Consider the following 19,478-nt stretch of genomic DNA (forward strand, 5'->3'; position numbering starts at 1 on the left):
CTAATCAGAACTCCAGTGATTTTGGAGAGCTGGATTGCTGCAGGTCCAGAGCCAAACCCAGGCTATCTTAGTCCCTAAACAGCTATTTACTGCCCACCTCTGTGTGTGACCTAACATTCCTGTGACTATTAGGTAAGTCCTTTGTAATGTACAAACAGAACCCTAGTTTCCAGACCCAAAGGCTAAGAATGAATTCTTATAGCGTCTGAGGCCTATGGCAGAGATGACCAGCTCTGCTATAAACCATTTCCACTAACTTATCTGAAAAAAGCCGCGATGTATAGCTCTGTTCTGTGATAAAAACCTCATGAAAATGCTACCACTGTTGACTACAACTTTCAAAGGTTTGTCTTCATCCAGGCTCACTTTTTAGACTCGTCCTTTTCTGTTAAGATTTTTCCCTAATGGCCAGCAGGGCTATGCTTAAAGACTTTCCCGGCGGCTAGAATGTAATCCTAAATGCTTTTCCGTAGCCGGCTCAACTCTCCATCTATCACTTTCCAATCCCTTTATCGAGTCTTAACCTTCCCACACGCCCTCCTCTTTTGGTGGGCTACTGCACCCCTAGTCTCTGCTCTTCCCAGTCTCCAAAGTCTTGGTTCCAAGGTCACCTCTTCAGAGGCCGTCTCGGCAGACTTCAACCAAACTGTTCCTGTTTCTCCTTTGGTTTCGTTCCCAGCAGTGACGTTGTTCCTATTGATTCCTGTGTTTGCTTATTCAGTTCAGCCACTTCTCGTGGGAAGGGAACTCTGAACGACAAAACGATAGGTCAGGCTAAGGATTCACCCAGCATCCAAAACCAAAAATCTCCGGGTCTCCTGACACGTTGGGAAGGACCGGAAGCGCGAGCGGAAGCTGGCCCCTAGCAGGAGGCCCCGCCCCTTCCGGTTGCGGCGGCCCGCAGCTGGCGGCGGGGCCCGGCGCCCGCTCAGCCCGCCCCCTCTCTGCTGCCCCGCCCGCCCCGCCGCGCCGGCCGCTGTCAGAGGTGCGGTGTATGCTGAGCAGCTGTCGTCGCCGGCTGCTGCACGTCCTGGTCCCGAGCTTCCCGCCGCTGACCCGTGGACTGCGACTCTGTCCCGGCCACCTCATGAAGCCGTTGGTCGTGTTCGTTCTGGGCGGGCCCGGTGCGGGCAAGGGGACCCAGTGCGCGCGCATTGTCGAGGTGAGGCCGTGCGGGAGGGTGACGGAGAGCTCCGGGGCTGAGCGGGCCCGGGCCAGCGGGAGCTGCCGCGTTGGCTGCCGCGCCCCCCGCCGTGGGCAGCGGACTACGAATCCCGACGGCCACCGCGCGCCGGGGCCGAGGGGCGTCGAGTCTGCGGGCGCGCGCGGCGTTGTCCGCTTTGTTCCCGCGCGCTTGCTTCCACTCCCGGTACCGGGGTCTTGTCTCCTCGCTCGGTCCCGGCCTGTCAGTCCTCGGCTAATCCTAACCCGGATCTTGTGGTAGTTAAAGTATCGGAGCCGTGTGAGCCGAGGTGCTAACCTTTGGCCCAGCTGCCAGCTCACACTTTTCTTTGGGTGAGTGAGTCACCCGCTCTCTGAACCTCAATTATCTAATCAGATAAGAAACTCTGCTCTCCTGTTAACTGAGAAAGTAAGACACCACCCAAGTCTAAAATCTCCTTATTAAAAAAAAATGTTTGCTGTAGGACTGGAGCGATGGCTCAGCGGGTTAAGTCGCTTGCCACAAAGTTCCATCCCAAAGACCCACATGGAAGGAGAGCACTAACCCCCGCGAGTTGTCCTCTGATTTTTATACTCGAGCTGTGGCTGAGAGTTTGCCCACACAAATAAATTACTACAATAAAAGTTTTGACATAAGTTTGCCAGTTCCATTCTGTTAGTATTTGAGGTCCGGTTGGCATGTACACGGAAAGAGGTAGGTATTGGGTTCACACCCCGTTTTTCTATCCTCTGGGAGCAGTAATGATACGGTGAAGAAGGCTTAATGGGCAGTCTTGGGCAGTGTTTGAAAGGAAAACAAAGCAGTTAGAAACAACAGGCAACCAGAGTTGGGGTCAAACACCAAACGTTCACCATTAAATGGAGTGCTTGGCAAAAGTTTTTGACCCAGAACTTGATAAATAATTTATTTTCCTAGGTTATGGCCTGTATTTGCTTTGGAGTTTTCCACGTTCATGCATTCAACTCTTGTCCTATACTCTGTTCTCTAAAGAACACCCACAAATAGAGTGTGTTCTAAAAGTTGGGTTTATAATTAGAGGCAGCTTCTGAAAACCAGGTCTGTCAAAAAGTACATAGCATTTTCCTCATTTTTCTTGCTGTTGGTTTTCACTTTTTAAAAGCGAAATGACAAGTGGATAGTTTCAGGTTTATGTTATAAGCACGATGATTAAAATATAAATAGCATAGCGTGGTAAAAGAAGGAGCAGGAACTTTATAGTCAAAACAAATAACGGTTCAAGGCTTGATTCTGCTACTGTTGTTTTTCTAACCCCAGAGAAGTTACTTTTAGCTTGAGTTCCCTTTTAAGAATGGAGAAAATAGAATCTGTTTTGTATTTGTGACTATTAAATGAGGCCTGACACCTGGCAAATGTAGATGCTTTCTCCTTTAAGCTTCCTGGTTTTATTATATTGGTCATTTCATTTATGTTTAGAAAGACAACAGGTTTATTTAATGTACTGTAAGAGCAGCAGGCTGGGCATTAATAAGAGTATTATCTGAAGCTGGTAATTTTTATTTTGAAGGTGGGTTAACATTTTAAAACTTGACATATTACTTTCATTTTTGAGTGCACCCAGATACTGTGTTTCTGAGTTTATAATGTGTCCTTAAAGGGCCACACTCAGCCGAACTGCGCAGATACTCTACTGGATTCAAAGTCTCTGTGTTCAGTATTTAGTATTTCTGTTTCATGAATTGATAGCTGGTAATACTTAAACCTGCTCATTATCAACTACAAGAGTCCATGATGAGGTTTTTGTTTTGTTTTGTTTTGTTTTTTTGAGTGCTTCTTTTACTTACTGTTTAAGATGGCAGCTATAGGAACTTCGGAACCCAGGTCTCAAACATGAAAGATATGCACTCTGCTACAGAGCATCTCTCTTTGTACTTTTTACTTTAAAGTTCTCAATAAGTTGTCCCTGCACTTACTCTGTAACCAAAGCAAGCCTTGAGCTTGTGGTCTTCCTGGCTCAACTTCATAAATAGCTGTGATTATAGACCTCTTCCACCAAACCATCTAGAATAAACTCTTTTGAAGTGTTTGCTGTTGATTCTAGTTACCATAAACATTCAACTGATAATCTGCCAATTTCAAATGTATAATTTAAGAGTCACTGTTCCTTAGCTGATTAAACAAACACTGGAATGCCTGTGGTTTGGGTCAGTCAGGTGTTTTCCCCTCTGTGAGTCTGTATTTTGACTCACTGTTTCATCATGTAGGCAGCTATGAACTTAATCCCCAAAGATAGCAAGTTTTAAAATTAATTTTTTTCTGTAGGGAAAAAGTTATATAACTCAATGTTAAATTCTCCAACTCTTATGCCAAAAAGAATTTAGTTCACAGGGTACCTGAAATGTGGCCGACTATAGAATTGTTTTTTGGAGAGAAGTTATTTTGGTTTCTGACTCAGGTTTCCAGAAGTTGTGCTGTATTGTTTGTTTATTTTGGGGAATGGTCTCCTTATGTTAACCCAGGCCGTCCTCAAACTCTGTTCTCCTGCCTCAGCCTTCCTCCTGTTAGGATTTGTGCTGCCGGGTGCTGTCAGAAGTACAGCTTGGTTTTAGGGATTTACAGTCTGAGGGTACCTTGCCCTCCTGTCATGGAGGATTGGAGTTAGTAGGTAAGGGAGTGTGTTGAAGGGAAGCCGGTAGTTTTTTCTGAGTCACTCCACTTTTTTAATGCTCCATGGGCAGAAAAGAACAGATCTGATTGAGAACCCTTTAAGGTATCTCCTAATTGGAAGAGAAATTTTGGGGGAGCTTTGGGAATTGACTTAACTCATTTATTTTAATAGTCCTTTTCAGTTTAATTTTATTTTCTAATTAATTCGAAATCCATGTCCTCTTGTACTATTTTTTTTAATTAGCCATTTTCTAAGTCAGTGTAATACTTTTATTTGAATTAAATACTCAGTGGAATTATTGAATAATGATACATTTCTAAAACTCAGGGATGCTGTATCATGTAAAACATTTCCTACTTCCTTATGTTGTGTATACATATGTGTATGTGTGCATATGCTATGGCACATGTGTGGAAGTCAGAGGATAACTTTGTGGAGTTGCTTTTCTCCTTTAACTTATATGTGAGCTCAGGGATGGGAATCAGGCTCATTTGTGAATTTTTAAAAAGTAAGCTTTATATTTATTTTGGTCCAAAAAAAATAGAATTCTGTAATCTAAACTTCTCTTCAAAAATACATCCACAATTTTGCATTGGTTTTTGGAGAGATAATTTTTTTTGTTGTTTTGTTTTTCGAGACAGGGTTTCTCTGTAGCTTTGGAGCCTGTCCTGGAACTCCCTTTGTAGACCAGGCTGGCCTCGAACTCACAGAGATCCGCCTGCATCTGCCTCCCGAGTGCTGGGATTAAAGGCGTGCGACACCACCGCCCAGCATATTTAATTATCTGAATGGCTGACTCATACCATGCTTTAAAAAGTTTTAAAAGTTTTTTTTTTAATATTTATTTATTATGTATACAATAGTCTGTCTGTATGTCTGCTGGCCAGAAGAGGGCACCAGACCCTCAACAGATGGTTGTGAGCCACCATGTGGTTGCTGGGAATTGAACTCAGGACCTTTGAAAGAGCAGGCAATGCTCTTAACCTCTGAGCCATCTCTCCAGCCCCAGTTTTAAAAGTTTTGAGTGAGATTGAATTTGAGCATACAGAAATCAGAAATTTGATTTTATTTACCTTTTTGTCTCTGTTGTTGAGCATTGTACCTAGCATATAGTAGGTACTTGAGTAAATATTGATGATAGAGATATTAATGTATCCTGAAACTGTATACATCTTAAAAATTTGTTCCCTAGGGGGCACCCAAGTAGCTTTCTGGACCTTAAGCATGAGTGAAGCCAGTCTTTGGGGTGCTTTTGTTTACTCTGAGTGAATGAATGGTGAGTATGCTGAGCAGAACTTTCAGTTTCAAAATCCGGAACTCATCCTGTACCCTCAGAAGGAATGAGCTAGGAAAAGTCTGGTCGACCTTAAGGTCTGGCCTTTTAAGAATAGGACTTTTTCTTCTTGGGAGGGTATAGTTAAAGATTTATTTTTTAAAGGATAATTTAAAAGCTTTAAAGACTCTATAAAAGAAAAAAAATAAAAAAAAGACTCTATAAAAGATATGGCCTACAAAATACTTGCCTCTTGGGGATAGAGAGATGACTCTGTGGTTAAGAGCACTGTCAGAGGACCCAGTTAAATTCCTGGTACCCATATGGTGCTAACACCATCCGTAACTTCAGTTCCAGGGGATCTGAATCCTGTTTTGTCCTCCACAGCACTAGACGTGCACATACATACATGCTGGAAAAACACCCATGTGAATTTAAAAAGCAACAAAACTTGACTCTATTAAAGAACCACTATTTTGGGGGCTGGAGAGATGGCTCAGTGTTTAAGAGCACTGTCTGCTCATCCAGAGGACCCGGTTTTAATTCCCAGGACCCACATGGCAGCTCACAACTGTCTGTAACTCCAAGATCTGACACCCTTATACAGACACATGCAGGCAAAACACCAATGCACATAAAATAAATAAATTAAAAAAACACTTTCTTTTTTTTGTTATTGTTTTTTATTGATATTTATTGAGTTCTACATTTTTCTTTGCTCCCCTCCCTGCCTCTCTCCTCCCCCGTTCAACCCTCCCCCAAGGTACCCCTGCTCCCAATTTACTCAGGAGAGCTTGTCTTCTACTTTCTACTTCCCATGTAGATTAAATCTATGTAAGTCTCTCTTAGTGTCCACATTGTTGTCTAAATTCTCTGGGATTATGGTTTGTAGGCTCGCTTTCTTTGCTTTGTGTTTAAAAAACACCTATGAGTGAGTACATGTGATAATTTTCTTTCTGTGTCTGGGTTACCTCACTCAAAATAATGTTTTCTAGTTCCATCCATTTTCTTGCAAATTTCAAGATGTCATCATTTTTTTTCTGCTGAGTATTACTCCATTGTGTAAATGTACCACATTTTCCTTATCCATTCTTCGATCTAGGGGCATTTAGGTTGTTTCCAGGTTCTGGCTATGACAAACAAAGCTGCTATGAACATAGTTGAGCACATGTCCATGTGGCACGATTGAGCATCCTTTGGATATATACCCCAAAGTGGTATTACTGGGTTTTGAGGAAGGTTGTTTCCTAATTTTCTGAGAAATCACCACACTGACATCCAAAGGGGTTGTACCAGCTTGCATTCCCACCAGCAATGCAGAAGTGTTCCCTTTTCCCCACCACCTCTCCAGCATAAGTTGCCATCAGTATTTTTGATCTTGGCCATTCTTACAGGTATACAATGGAATCTCAGAGTTGTTTTGATTTGCATTTCTCTGATGACTAAGAATGTTAAACATTTCCTTGAGTGTCTTTCAGCCATTTTATGTTCCTCTGTTGAGAGTTCTATGTTTAGGTCTGTACTCCCATTTTTTTTTTTAATTGGATTATGTGGTCTTTTGGTTTCCAATTTTTTGAGTTCTTTGTATATTTTGGAGATCAGACCTCTGTCTGATGTAGGGTTAGTGAAGATCTTTTCCCATTCTGTAGGCTGTCGTTTTGTCTTGTTGATGTGTCCTTTGCTTTACAGAAGCTTTTCAGTTTCAGGAGGTCCCATTTATTAATTGTTTCTCTCAGTGTCTGTGCTGCTGCGGTTCTATTTAGGAAGTGGTTCCCTGTGCTGAACCACCCTTTCTTTAAGGATGCTTGTAACATAGGGTTTTTAAAAGAGACCAGAAGAGCTTCAGATTATCTGCTATACTTTTTTTCTTTCCATTTTAAGTTACAAAAGTAATATGTCTGTTGAGACAAGCTCAGTTTCTTCTTATCTGGAGGTTGCTTTCTCATCTCTATTTTTTTGTTTTAATTTTTATGTGTATGATGAGTGTTTGCCTGCATGTATATATGTGTATTACATACAGGCCTGCTGCCTTTGAGTCCAGAAGAATGTTGTCTCTCGAACTAGAATTATAGACAGTTGTGAGCAGCCCTGTAGGTGCAGGAACCAAGCTGGGGTCCTCTATAAGAGTAGCAAATGAGCCAAGCCATCTCTTTAGTCTCCTTGTTCTCAATATCACAAAATCCACAAATTTAAAATTTTTATATCTGGTAAGGTTATTCACTATCTAGGTTTTTTTTTTTCAAACTAAATCATGTCTATTCTTTCAGTGTTTTTCCTACATATTTAATAGATTTTTATTTGTAGTTGCAGACTATTCTGGATATTGTCATAGCATAGTTGAGCCATTTCACTTGGTGGCTATTTAGGACAGTCTCTAGGGGTGGTTTTGATGTTAACTGTTTCAGTGAGCTTTCTTGTAAATACAATTTTGCATATGGATGTTTTGTCTATAGGGTTCTTAAAAGTGGACTGTTTCCTCAGACTATGTGCATTTTATTTTTATTGATAATTAGTTATGATAACTTGGGGAAACATTTGAGTTTTCCAGAGGAGCAGGGCTATTAAGCGATAGATACAGACATAAACATATAAAAGTGTTTTTATTTGGGGAACTTACTCAAAATTATAAAGGCCAAGAAGCTACATGATATGGTGTACACACATACATGTGCTAGCAGCCACTGATACAAATGAAATAAAAAGTAATAAACTAAACTTTTTTAAAAAAGGAAAAGAAATCACTCTAGACATCTCTCTCTTGACCAGGTGATAAAGAGAGAGAGTACAAGTGCAGAGGCTAGCTGTTTTATTTATGCTGTGTTCCAGGTCTTGTTACTTTTAAGCTAATACCTTAGCTCAGCTGCTACATGAAAGTGTATTTACTGTAACAATTCAGTTGCTTTAACCTGTCAAATCAAGAACATTTTTACAGACTAAACATGTGATAAGAGCATTTCAAAGTTAATAGAGAGCAGGTGTAGCCTGAAAGACTCTGCTGACAGTTTTGTTCTGCCTGGAAAATAAAGCTAACAAAACATCAGTTGGATAAAAGAAAAAGCACTAGTTGTAGCTTACTACTCCCAGAATCTGTCACTTTGAGAGGACAGGTCCATGGTGAAACATATGCTCTATGCCTGGTTTCTGTCTGTCCTTTCCAAAAGATTTGTAAGTTGGTTCCATTCACCATTAGAGTATATCCCATACTAATAAGCAGATGTACTCATATTGGGGTGGGTGGAAGACTGCTTCCTGCCCACTTTGTTTGGAGCTTGCAGAATGGATTACTAGTCGTTGGCGTGTACTATTGAAAAGTGCATGTGTTAAAGCCACAGGATTTACTTACATAGTTTACATATGGTTTAGGTCGTTAAGAATATGAATTTCCATTTTCTTGGTGTCTGCTGGGAGTATAAAGGCACTTTAGAAGATGTTTGATCGTGTAATTGACTTAATGGTTAATTTAGGTTATCAGATGGTGGAAGATCGTCTTTGTTATTAATTTAACGTCTGTTGGGCAATGCAAGTAGGAATGTCTGTGTTTCAGAAGTGGAGAAAAGCAAGAATGAAACAAATGGGGAGACTGGCCAGAAGCAGTGAGGTTGTCCAGAGTCTGGCAGGATCAACATGGGTCAAATACACCTGGTTCTTTGTGTGTGGTGGAGTTCTTGGTTCATCCCCATGTCACACATTTCTGGTGGCTTTTAAGTCTCCTTTTAAATGTGCACTAGCAGAGTTTGTGGTCCAAATGTCATAGCAACCCATCCATTCTTTGCAGATAGGTAGTGTGAGCAAGAAATAAAACTTCATTATTTTATGCCATTGAGTTTGGGGGATTGCCAACTAAGAACCTAGCCAAACTTGAGTAGTACATATGTACAGCTTGGCAACTGGGAGGGTTCACCTTCTTTCAGACAGTTCATTGCTAAGGGCTTTACTGTACTAATACAGAATGTATTAATACAGTCTCACCTGTGCACTACGAGTACAATATTAATGATGAGGAAGCAACCCCCTTTGGAAAGGTAAGTTGTTAGAGTTCTAGAACAATCCCTGAACTACTCTGTTGTTAATTCATTCTTGATTTTTTGCCTGTATCTGGGAACTTATTGCTAGGTGCTAAAATCAGCATTAGCACTTGTTCCAGAAGTATCATCCAAGCACAGGAAGGACATAATTTTCATAAACCCTAGTTTCATTTATGGAAGCTTTCCTCCTGGGATTTCTTTCTCAGTAAATATTCTCCTTCCCTCCCTCCTTCCCTCCCTCCCGCTCCCTTCCCATCCCCTCCCTCCCTCCCTCCCTCCCTTACTTCCTTTCTTCTTACTATCAACTCCCACCTAGGCTATAGAAGCTTGAAGGCTAAAGACTGAATATCTGCATTGGTCACCACTGAGGTCCATTAAGGAAAAATACTCAGTGGAGGTCAGGAGACTTGAATCAAATTTTCTCTGTATTAACTAGGAAATCAGCACGTCTCAGGTTCCCCTGTAACTGGATATAGACTGTTGTGAGCTGCCATGTGGGTGGTGGGAATAGAACTGGGTCCTCTGGAAGAGCAAACAGTGTCTTTAACCACTGAGCCATCTCACCATTGCTGCACTTAAAATTTTAAATTGTAAAACATGATCTCATCCTGCGGGTTGTCTTTTTTTTTTCTTTGCTTGTGATGCAGGCACTAAAAACTTGATAAGTTAGCCCAGGACTACAAAAGAGATAATAACTGATAAATGTTTGTATTGGAGTTGGGGACAGATAAAGAAGGGATAACATATATAGAAAGGAAGAGGGGGTAGAGTAGGTTCAAGTTATGTCAGATCAGTTTGATGCTGTCCGTTTCACAAATGGTTTCCAGAGATCTTTTCAGCGTGTAACCATGGAAGGAAATTTTATAGAAAACATTTTCTATGAGTTTATCACACTTTATGGCATTTCACTTGAACTGAGACTCCAATCAAGAACCTGTTTGCAGTATAAAAGTAGACATAGTTATCTATATTCAACATTAGATCCTAGATTGGATTAGGACTGATTGCTGTGTAAATAAAAACATATATTCCCGGGCTGGGCATAGTAGTGCACATCTTTAATCCCAGCACTCGGGAGGCAGAGACAAGTGAATTGCTGTGAGTCAGGCCAGCCTGGTATACATAAGAGAGTTCCAGGATGGCCGGGGCTACATGTTGACACCTTGTGTCAAAACAAAACATATATTTCTAGATTGACTTTAATTTTAGAATAAGAAAAATGTATTTATGAAGGTAAATATGTACAGTTTCTCAAAGCCAAATGACTTTTCTCATATTTTCTGGTAAGAGAGGTTTTGAATGAAAAGCGAAGGTGATTCTTTACTGTCTAAGTAGGGTTTGATTATTTTGTTGTTGTTGAGAAAGGTTGCTTAGGACAATACATGGTTGTTCTGATAGGTCATTTTGGAGCTTAAGGTGGTGTGGGGATATTGTCCACTCCATACACATGGTATTTCTCAAACGTTTTGTTTATAGTTTTGAACTCTGGTGTCTGGAGTCAGGGTTCATTAAATATGTTTCCTTTTAAACCTTTGGGTAATCTGAATTCTAACTTTTCATCTGTTTCTGGGCTGTGAAACTGGACTGTTTTCTGTCTCTGTCTGTAACTCTTGACTCCACGCCCATGTGGTGTGTTTCTGTGTGGCTGTATTATACTTTGGTTTCTCCTTTGTTTATGGGATGGATCACTTTTCAGAGAAAATTTTATCTAAACATTTGAGTTGATTTTTGGTTTGGGGGAAGTTCATGGAGACCTTTCTCTAAAGCTGTTATTTTCTTTTCTTTTAAGTTGTATTTAGTTTTTATTTTAATGTTTAAGTGTTTTGCCTGCATATATGCCTGTGTGCCATGTGCTTGCCTGGTACCTCTGGAAATCAGAAAAGGATGTCAGATCCCCTGACACTGGAGTTCAGGAAAGTCATGAGCCACCATGTGGGTGCTAGAATCTGAACCTGGGTCCTCTACAAGAGCAGACCATACTCTAAACTGCTGAGCCATCTCTCCGACCCTGAAGCTATCATTTTCTAAATGATCGTCTTTCACCTTGAAGTAAGTTTTCATTGTGCAGGCTCACTTTCCATTTCTCTGGGAATCAGGTGGTGTTGGGGATGTACCATTAAACACTAGTGAGCTGAATTTACTGCTATGAGAAAGCTGTTAACTTTTAAAAGTGTTTTATTGTGTATGGGTGTGGTTATGTGGAAGTCGAAGGACAGTTTGCAGGAGTTGGTTCTTTCCTTCTACTGTGCTGGTGGTAGGGACTGAATACAGACAGGTCTCCAGGCCTGGCGGCAAGTGGCTTTACTGCTGAGCCTACTCACCAGCCCAGAAGTTGAATTATTGAGTGGAAAACAGGTGCAAACCACTGGGTGGTGGTGGCACATGCTTTTAATCCTAGCACTTGGGAGGCAGAGACACATGGATCTCAGTGAGTCTGAGGCCAGCCTGGTCTACAAATTGAGTCCAGGACAGCTGGGACTGTTAAACAGAGAAACCCTGTCTCGAAAAGCCAAAAAAAAAAAAAAGAAGATGTGCAAACTGAACCTTAGACATGTTGACCCTCTTTAAAGCTTGAATACTTGTACAAATTATATTGATATTAGTGTCTCCCTGTTCTTGCCATTACTGCTTTTTAAAATACTTGGACCAATATGATGGGTAGAAACTGGAATCATTTTTGTCTTAATTTACATTTTCAAGATTACTAGTGGCGTGGAGTTTTTTTGAGTAGTCCTCGCTGTCCTGGAACTCACTGTGTAGACCAGGCTGGCCTCAAACTCACAGAGATCCACTTGCCTTGGCCTCCTGAGTGCTGAGATTAAAGGCATCTGCCAGTACCACCTAGCTCCGTGTTTTTGTTTTCATATTTTAACTCTCCTTTGAATAGTTTGTTTTTAATGCTTCCCCCTTTCTCCCTCTTTTAAAGACTCAGACTGATCTCCGACCCTGGGCTGAAGAGGTTTTCCTGTTTTAGCTTCTGACTGTAGGTGGATGGCACATTACCAGCTTGCCTATTTGTATATAATGTTTTAATTTATTACTAGTTTTTCTTTATATACATTGTATATAGTATACTGTATAGTGAATATATCTTGTATATAAAATTTCTTCCAAGCTGTTACCTATCCTTTGTTTGTTTTTGCTTTTATTTTGAGTTAGGGACTTACTTTTTAGCCCAGGCTGACCTGAGCCTACTAGGTAGCACAGGCTGGTCTCAAACTTGAGGTAGTCTTCTTGCTTCAGCCTCTTTAGGACTAGGATTGTAGTTAAAAGCCAACACACCAAATTCATTTTGCTTTTTTGAGACACAGTCTTGCTATGTGGCCTTAAACCATTGACCTTTCTGCTCCAGTTTCTTGAGTGTTGGGATCATAGGCAATCATAAGCCATACCCCCAGCAAATTATTTATACTTATGAAGCCTTGCTTGGTTCAAAAATTTTTCTGGGATCAAACACAAATGATAGCTTTTTGCTTTCTTAGCAATGCTTGTCTGTATCTCGGATGTTGGCTATCACTTACTGAATTCCCATTTGTACTTGGACCTGTTTTTGGGTTCTGTTTCAAGACTGCATTGTTATGCCTACTTTATATACCAGTAACACTATTTTAGTTATTGTAGTGTGTAATATTTTATTCCATGTCCTCATTTGTAGTTGCTATTATTATTTTCAATTTTGAATATTTTACTCATGCTTATTTCTGGTTAACCTGACAATAAATTTCCCAAGTTTTTTTTTTTTTTTTTTTCATAAACAAACATGGCTGGTGTGCAGCTAGTTCAGTGGCAGAGCCCCTTGTCTACCATGTTCAGGGGCTTTGGGTTTGATCCCCGGCACCATATAACAAGCACAGACAATTCTAATCAGATTTTATTTATTTATTTAGAGGGTCTGACTATGTAGCCCTCACTGGCCTGGAGCTCACATTGATCCATCACCTTTGCCTTCACCCAGCAGGAGGTTGTTTTTTTTTTTGTTTGTTTGTTTGTTTTTCTAGAGACAGGGTTTCTCTGTGTAACAGCTCTGGCTGTTCTGGATCTTGCTTTGTAGACCAGGCTGGCCTCAAGTTTACAGAGATCCACCTGTCTCTGCCTCCCAAGTGCTGGAATTAAAGGCATGTGCCGCCACTGCCTGGAAAATTTTTTCATTATTTAAGAAAACTAAGCAAAACAAAACAAGAAAACCAAATGCTTCAGTAGGAATCTTTCCTAGGATACAGAATGTTTTCTTTCTTTAGTCTTTGAAAATTTCACACATGTATACAATGTATCTGACTCCCTCCTTTCAATTTCCTGGTATTTTCCCCCAACCCATCTCCTTCCCAACTTCATGTCCCTTCTCTCTTGAGTAGTCCACTGAATATACTTGATGCTGCCATATGAACAGGGGCGTGGTATCAGCCATTGAAGAATGCTCCCTTTTATGATTTGGCTTTTATTCATGCCGTAAATATAGTGTTTTGTTTCTTCATGTAATTTCTTTGTGTGTGTGTGTGTGTGTGTGTGTGTGTGTGTGTGTGTGTGTGTGTGTGGCTTTTCAAAACAGGGTTCTCTTTGTAGCCCTCCCAGACTGTCCTAGAGGTTGCTCTGCAGACTAGGCTGGCCTTGAACTCACAGAGATCCTCCTGCCTCTGCCTCCTGAGTGCTGGGATTGAAGGCACGTGCCGTTACCATCTGGCTTCTTCATGTAATTCTAAAATGTACACAGTACATTTTAGGTTTATTCCTAAATTTAATTTTTTAATCACTATTCTTATTACATTTTAAAGATTTATATATGTCTGTGTGCTTGTGTGCAGAAATGAGAGGGCAGCTTGCTGGAGTTGGTTCTCGTCTTCCACTGAGTGGGTTCTAGAGATTGACCTCAGGTCCTCAGGCTTAGCAGCAAGCACTTTTACCCACTGGGCCATCTCACTGTTCTTTTATTGCTGTTTTAATGAGATGGTTTTGTTTTGTTTTTTTTTCTTTCAAGATAGATTTCTCTGTGTAGCCTTGGCTATCCTGGAACACATTCTGTAGTTCAGGCTGGCCTTAAACTCAGATCTGCCTGCTTCTACTGGTGCAGGTGTTAAAAGGATGTGCCACCACCACCACCTGGCTCTAATGAGATATTTTTAAATGTATATCTTCTTTTAATTTTTTAAATTTTTTATTAGGGTATGTGTGTGTGACGGGTAAACAATTGTGCACACGTAGAATAAATCCAAAGACCTAAGTGTGAAGATCAAAGGATAGCTTTTAGGAATCAGTTATCTCCTTCCAGCATGGGCTCTGGAGACTGAACTCAGGTTGTCAGGCTTGTGTAGCAAATACTTATGATCCAGTGAGCCAACACTACTCCCCTCTCCAGATGAATATTTTCTGATTAATCACTGCTAGTTGATTGAAGAGCTCTTGAACCATCTATGAAAGGAATAAACAGAAAATATAAACAAACAAGAGGAATAAATTCTCATTGGGTCTCATGTTTTTTTGTTTGTTTACAAAAAGACAAAATAATTTGTGATGCCAGTTTTTGGAGCTACTCTGTTTAAGGCTTTGTGCGACTTTTGTTTGGTTTTGATTTTAGTTTGAGACAGGGTCTTACTGTGTAGTCCAAAATGGCTGAAATTCAAAGAAATCTGCTTCTGCCTCCCAAGTGCTGGATTAAAGGTGTGTGCCCCCATGTCCAGAGTACAGCCTATTCTTTTTAGATGGTTTTTCATTGAACCTGGAGTTTGCCATTTTGGTTAGATTGTGACTGCCTTCTGGTCCCCTTCCTAGGATTATAGACTCTCCATGGTAATGCCCCACTTTTATATGGGTACTTAGGATCTGAACTCAGGTCCTCCTGATGGTAAGGCAAGCACTTGCTCACTGAGTCATCTCTCAAAATAATAAGGACTTGAGGGTCAGAGAGGTGGCTTAGTCGGTAAAGTGCTTGCTAGCAAGCCTGACCAGAGTTTGATCCTTGGCATGCATATGGTAGAAGAGAACCAGTTTTCACAAGTTGTCCTCTGACCTGCACACACCTGCCACATACATATATATATATATATAGATATAATAAATGTTTTTTTGTTTGTTTGTTTTTTGAGATGGGGTCTCTCTTTGTTGCCCAAACTGGCTTTGAACTCAACAGAGCCCAACTCAGTTTTTATCTTTTAAGTGTTGGGATTAAAGGGGTTGTACAACTATATCAAGCAAGAAGTATTTTTTGTTTTTGGTTTTTTTTTAAGACAATGAATAATTTTATTTGGTCAGTTGCTTTAAAGCTGTATTTGTAGCTTATATTTCTGCTGTTTTTCTTTTGTGAAATTGAGAGGCCCTGTAGCAATCTAGTGGCATTTTCTAAATCCCACATTAACAGGAAGAAGATGTGCTTGGCATTTGGATCTTCTGCTTTCAAGGTCCTTGTGTTTATCCATCACTGTGCCTTGAACTCGCCTTTTTCTTTTTCCTTTAAGACAGTGTTTTTATATTGTCAAGACTCATTTCAAACTCCGGATGCTTCCTGCTTCTATTGCTTCCTGGGTCCTGGGATTACAGGTGTATACAACTCTAATTTTTTTAAGTTTGTTTTTGTGGTTTATATAGAACTATATTATCCAAGTTTTAGATTTTGTGTGTATGTGTGTTTGTGTGCGAGTGTGTGGTATTAAGGGTTGAGCCCACAGCCTTGTACATGCCAGCTTAAGTGTTGTACCTCTGAAGAACATCCCAGGCCCCAACATTACCTAAATTTTGAAAGGGAAGCAAGGCGGTTGCTAAAAAGTGAGAAATGTGTATCAAAATGTGTGGTGATTTGAGTGACAGTGGCCTCCATAAGCTCGTGCATTTGAATGTCAAGTCCCTGGTTGGTGGACTGTTTGGGGAAGGGTTAGGAGGAGTATGGCATTGGGAGTGGCTTTGAGGTTCACCTCAGGATGTAAAGCTCTCAGCCGCTGCTTCAATGCCATGCCCCTCTCTCTCCCCTTCCTGCCTTGATTCTGTACTAACCCTCTGAAACTGAGCAAGTCCTCATTTAATGTTTTCTCTTAACAAAGTTGGCTTGGTCATGGTGTCTCTTCACAGCAGGAGGACAGTGACTAGGCCATAGTTGTTTGAGTAGATGCCATAAATTGACATCTGCCTGCTTTGGTAAAAGAGAATATTGTTTTGTTCTTACTGAGACCGTGGTGCATTTTCATCTCTCTGAACCCTGTTTCTTGTTTCATAAATGTTGCTTTTCAAGTAATTTTTGTTGTTATTTTTAAGACAGGGTCTTACTGTGTGTGCAGTCCTCAAACTTGTAGTGGTTCTCCTGCTTCTTTCTCCTGAGCACTAAGATTATAAACGTGAGTGCTTCTATATCCGAATTGTGTGTGTGTGTGTGTGTTTGCACATGATGCATGCGTGAAGTTCAGAGGTCAGCTTGTGGTATTGGTTCTCTCCTTCCACCTTGTAGATCCTGGATTCAAACTCAGGTCAGCAAGATTGATGACAAGCACACTGTTACCCACTGAGCCACGTCATGAGCTGACCTTTTTTTTTTTTGAAACGGAGTCTCATGTATCTTAGACTTGATTCAAAGTTGTTAGTTACTGAGGATGTCCTTGAATTTATGATTCTTCTGCTTCCACCTTCTGAGTGTGGAAATTAGAGGCCTTTATCACTATACCTTGTTTTTACAGGACATTCTGTAGTGAATGTTGGACTTCACACATGGTAGACAAGCACTCTGCCAACTGAGCTATACTGTCACCCACACTTGGCTTTTCATTTTTTTTTTAAATTTAATTTTAAAAAATTTATGTGTCTGTACCACATTCATGCAGTGCCTGTGGAGGCCAGAAGAGGGCATCAGATCCATTGGAGCTGGAGTCAGACAGTTGTGAGCCTTTATATTGGGCTGGAAATTGAACCCAGGTCCTTTGCGAGTGCTGTTAATGGCTGAAGCATCTCACCAACCCCCTTTTCATTTTCTTAAAGAAGAAAAATGAAAAATTAAAGCTTAGACACATACCCTCAATAAATTGGGCTTGGTTATTTGTCACTAGAAAACTATCTTAGTTGAACAATAACTTAAAATTACAGTCCTTGTCGTCTATAGGATTTATAAGCTGATGTGCTTTTGAACACAGTGTTGCCTGTGAGAACCACTTGATTTTAACTGCTAGAAAATCACACAGAGTGTAAGAAAGAAATGGCTAAGACTGGAAATATCTATACTTGCTTTTCTTAAAGATGGCATAACGGACTTAATGATAGCAGAATGCTTTGAAAGTTGTGCTTTTAAAGCCCAGTTATTATTAAAATGCCATGGTAGCTAGTATTTAAGTGACAGTTACTTTGCTGCTGTTGAAACTCTGGTAAGAGGATGGCTTCAGCAAACTCTGTATGAAGAATGTAGTAGACAGACCTGGTCAATAGACTGCAAAGTAGAATATCCGCGAGGAAGTGAGACATGGACCTGCAGCATTGACATGGCTGTGCTGAGTTATAGTTCTTGTGTACTTTGACTTTGTAGAAAATGGTATTTCTTTAGACAAGCTATAAAGTTGTCTTACATTGGTGGCTGGAGTGCTTATTGCTTTTCTAGAGGACCTTAGTTTGGTTTCTAGCACCTATGTTGACTGCTGGCAGCCGTCTATAATGTCAACTACGAGGATCCAACACTCTTCTGGCCTTTGCAGGTACAGCGCTCACATACACAAAGCCACACTCACACATACACACAAAATTTTAAATTAAAAATAAAATTTAAAAATTGTTTTTACAAATACCATTGATGTGCATAATATATATATATATATGTAGATCTGCTTTATAGCTAGTTCTTTTCCAAAAAAAATGATGTAAGCCCATTTTAAGACAATATAAATCTTGCCAGTTTGAGTTCTTCAGTGTCAGTAGCCAGGTTTCTGAACTTGCATGGTTGGCACTGTGGTGCTGTCACGGAGCACTTGCCATCATTAGGGCTACTGGCCTCTGCCTTTGTTCAGTATCACCATGTGCATACGCTCTAGGCCAGAGGAAAGCATCCGGCAAGCAGGGGCTTCCAAGTAAAAGCCAAAATAAACAGTGGGCGCTGAAGCTGCTTTAAAGTTCTGTGGACAGTAGTTGCACAATGCTTTTTGAAAATTGTACATAGTAAATGGGAAAGTAGGTCACAGTTCGTTTTTCATAAGGTCCTGCACCTGTATACTGGGTGATCAAGTAGGCATCGAGCAACCAGTATGGACGTAATTGAACAATTTTATATTTCTAGTTTCTGTGAATAATGGGAGTTTTTTTTTAAAGCAATTGCAATTTTAATACTTCTGATAATTTCTCTTACCAGAAACACTTAAAGGAATGAGACAGAAACATGGTGATGCTATGATTTTTATTTATTTTCATCCAACTTTATATCCAAGTTTAGTTAGTAAATCCCCTTTAGAGTTTCTTTTCTATGCTGACAGTGTTATTGCTACCTTACTATTTTGTGAGCAAGAAATTTAGCCAATACTTTTGGGAAATGGAATGGGAATAAAGATACATTGGAAAGCTCATAACCTTGGTCATTTGGAGATTTTTTTCTTTTTAAAGATTGATTGGGGCTGGAGAGATGGCTCAGAGGTTAAGAGCACTGCCTGCTCTTCTAAAGGTCCTGAGTTCAATTCCCAGCAACCACATGGTGGCTCACAACCATCTGTAATGGGGTCTGGTGCCCTCTTCTGCCCTGCAGGCATATGCACAGACAGAATATTGTATACAAAATAAGTAAATAAATATTTTTTTAAAAACATGCAGTGTTCTGTCTGCATGTATGTCTGCAGGCCAGAAGAGGGCACCAGATCTCATTCTAGATGGTTGTGAGCCACTGGGGTTGTGGTTGCTGGGAATTGAACTCAGGACCTCTGGAAGAACAGCCTGTGCTCTTAACCACTGAGCCATCCCTCCAGCCCCCCCATGGGAGATTTTAAAAAAAAAAATCAGTTGAAATGCTTTTCTTTTTAATTGCCTTAAACTCAGTGTTCTCCCGATTCAGTCTCTTGAGTAGCTAGAATTACAGACATATACTACCACACTGACACTTCACAAGTGGGGTGATAGTGTGGACTGCCTCACACCCTAATGTTCATTTAAGTTATATACATGCAAGATAAAACCTCATTGAAGGGGTCTTAAGATTTGGAGTGAGATGTGTTGTATGAATATGTATTGAATATGAATATCCTAATATTGAGACTAGGTTGTGTCATTCTTTTGGTTTAATAGTAGACACGTAAAATTTTTTTATTGGTTTTTGGAGACAGGATTTATCTTTGTAACAGTCCTAGCTGTTTTGGAACTAGCTCTTGTAGACCAGGCTAGCCTTGAACTCACAGAGATCCACTTGCTTCTGCCTCCAAAGTACTGGTATTAAAT

At 40.5% G+C, this 19,478-nt stretch overlaps 1 protein-coding gene across 1 annotated transcript in view; it reads left to right on the forward strand.

The window, feature by feature from the left end:
* Positions 1–894: 894 nt before the first annotated feature.
* Cmpk1 (cytidine/uridine monophosphate kinase 1) overlaps positions 895–19,478 on the forward strand; it is a 31,496-nt gene continuing 12,912 nt past the window's right edge. Inside the window, exon 1 of the mRNA XM_050136216.1 lies at positions 895–1,162. Coding sequence (XP_049992173.1) covers positions 995–1,162 — 168 coding nt within the window. The 5' untranslated portion in view covers positions 895–994. The remainder of the gene's footprint in view (positions 1,163–19,478) is intronic.

This window comes from Alexandromys fortis, unplaced genomic scaffold (assembly GCF_014885135.2).
Source record: "Alexandromys fortis isolate MF-2015 unplaced genomic scaffold, M_Fortis_MF-2015_v1.1 scaffold_13, whole genome shotgun sequence".
NCBI lineage: Eukaryota > Metazoa > Chordata > Mammalia > Rodentia > Cricetidae > Alexandromys > Alexandromys fortis.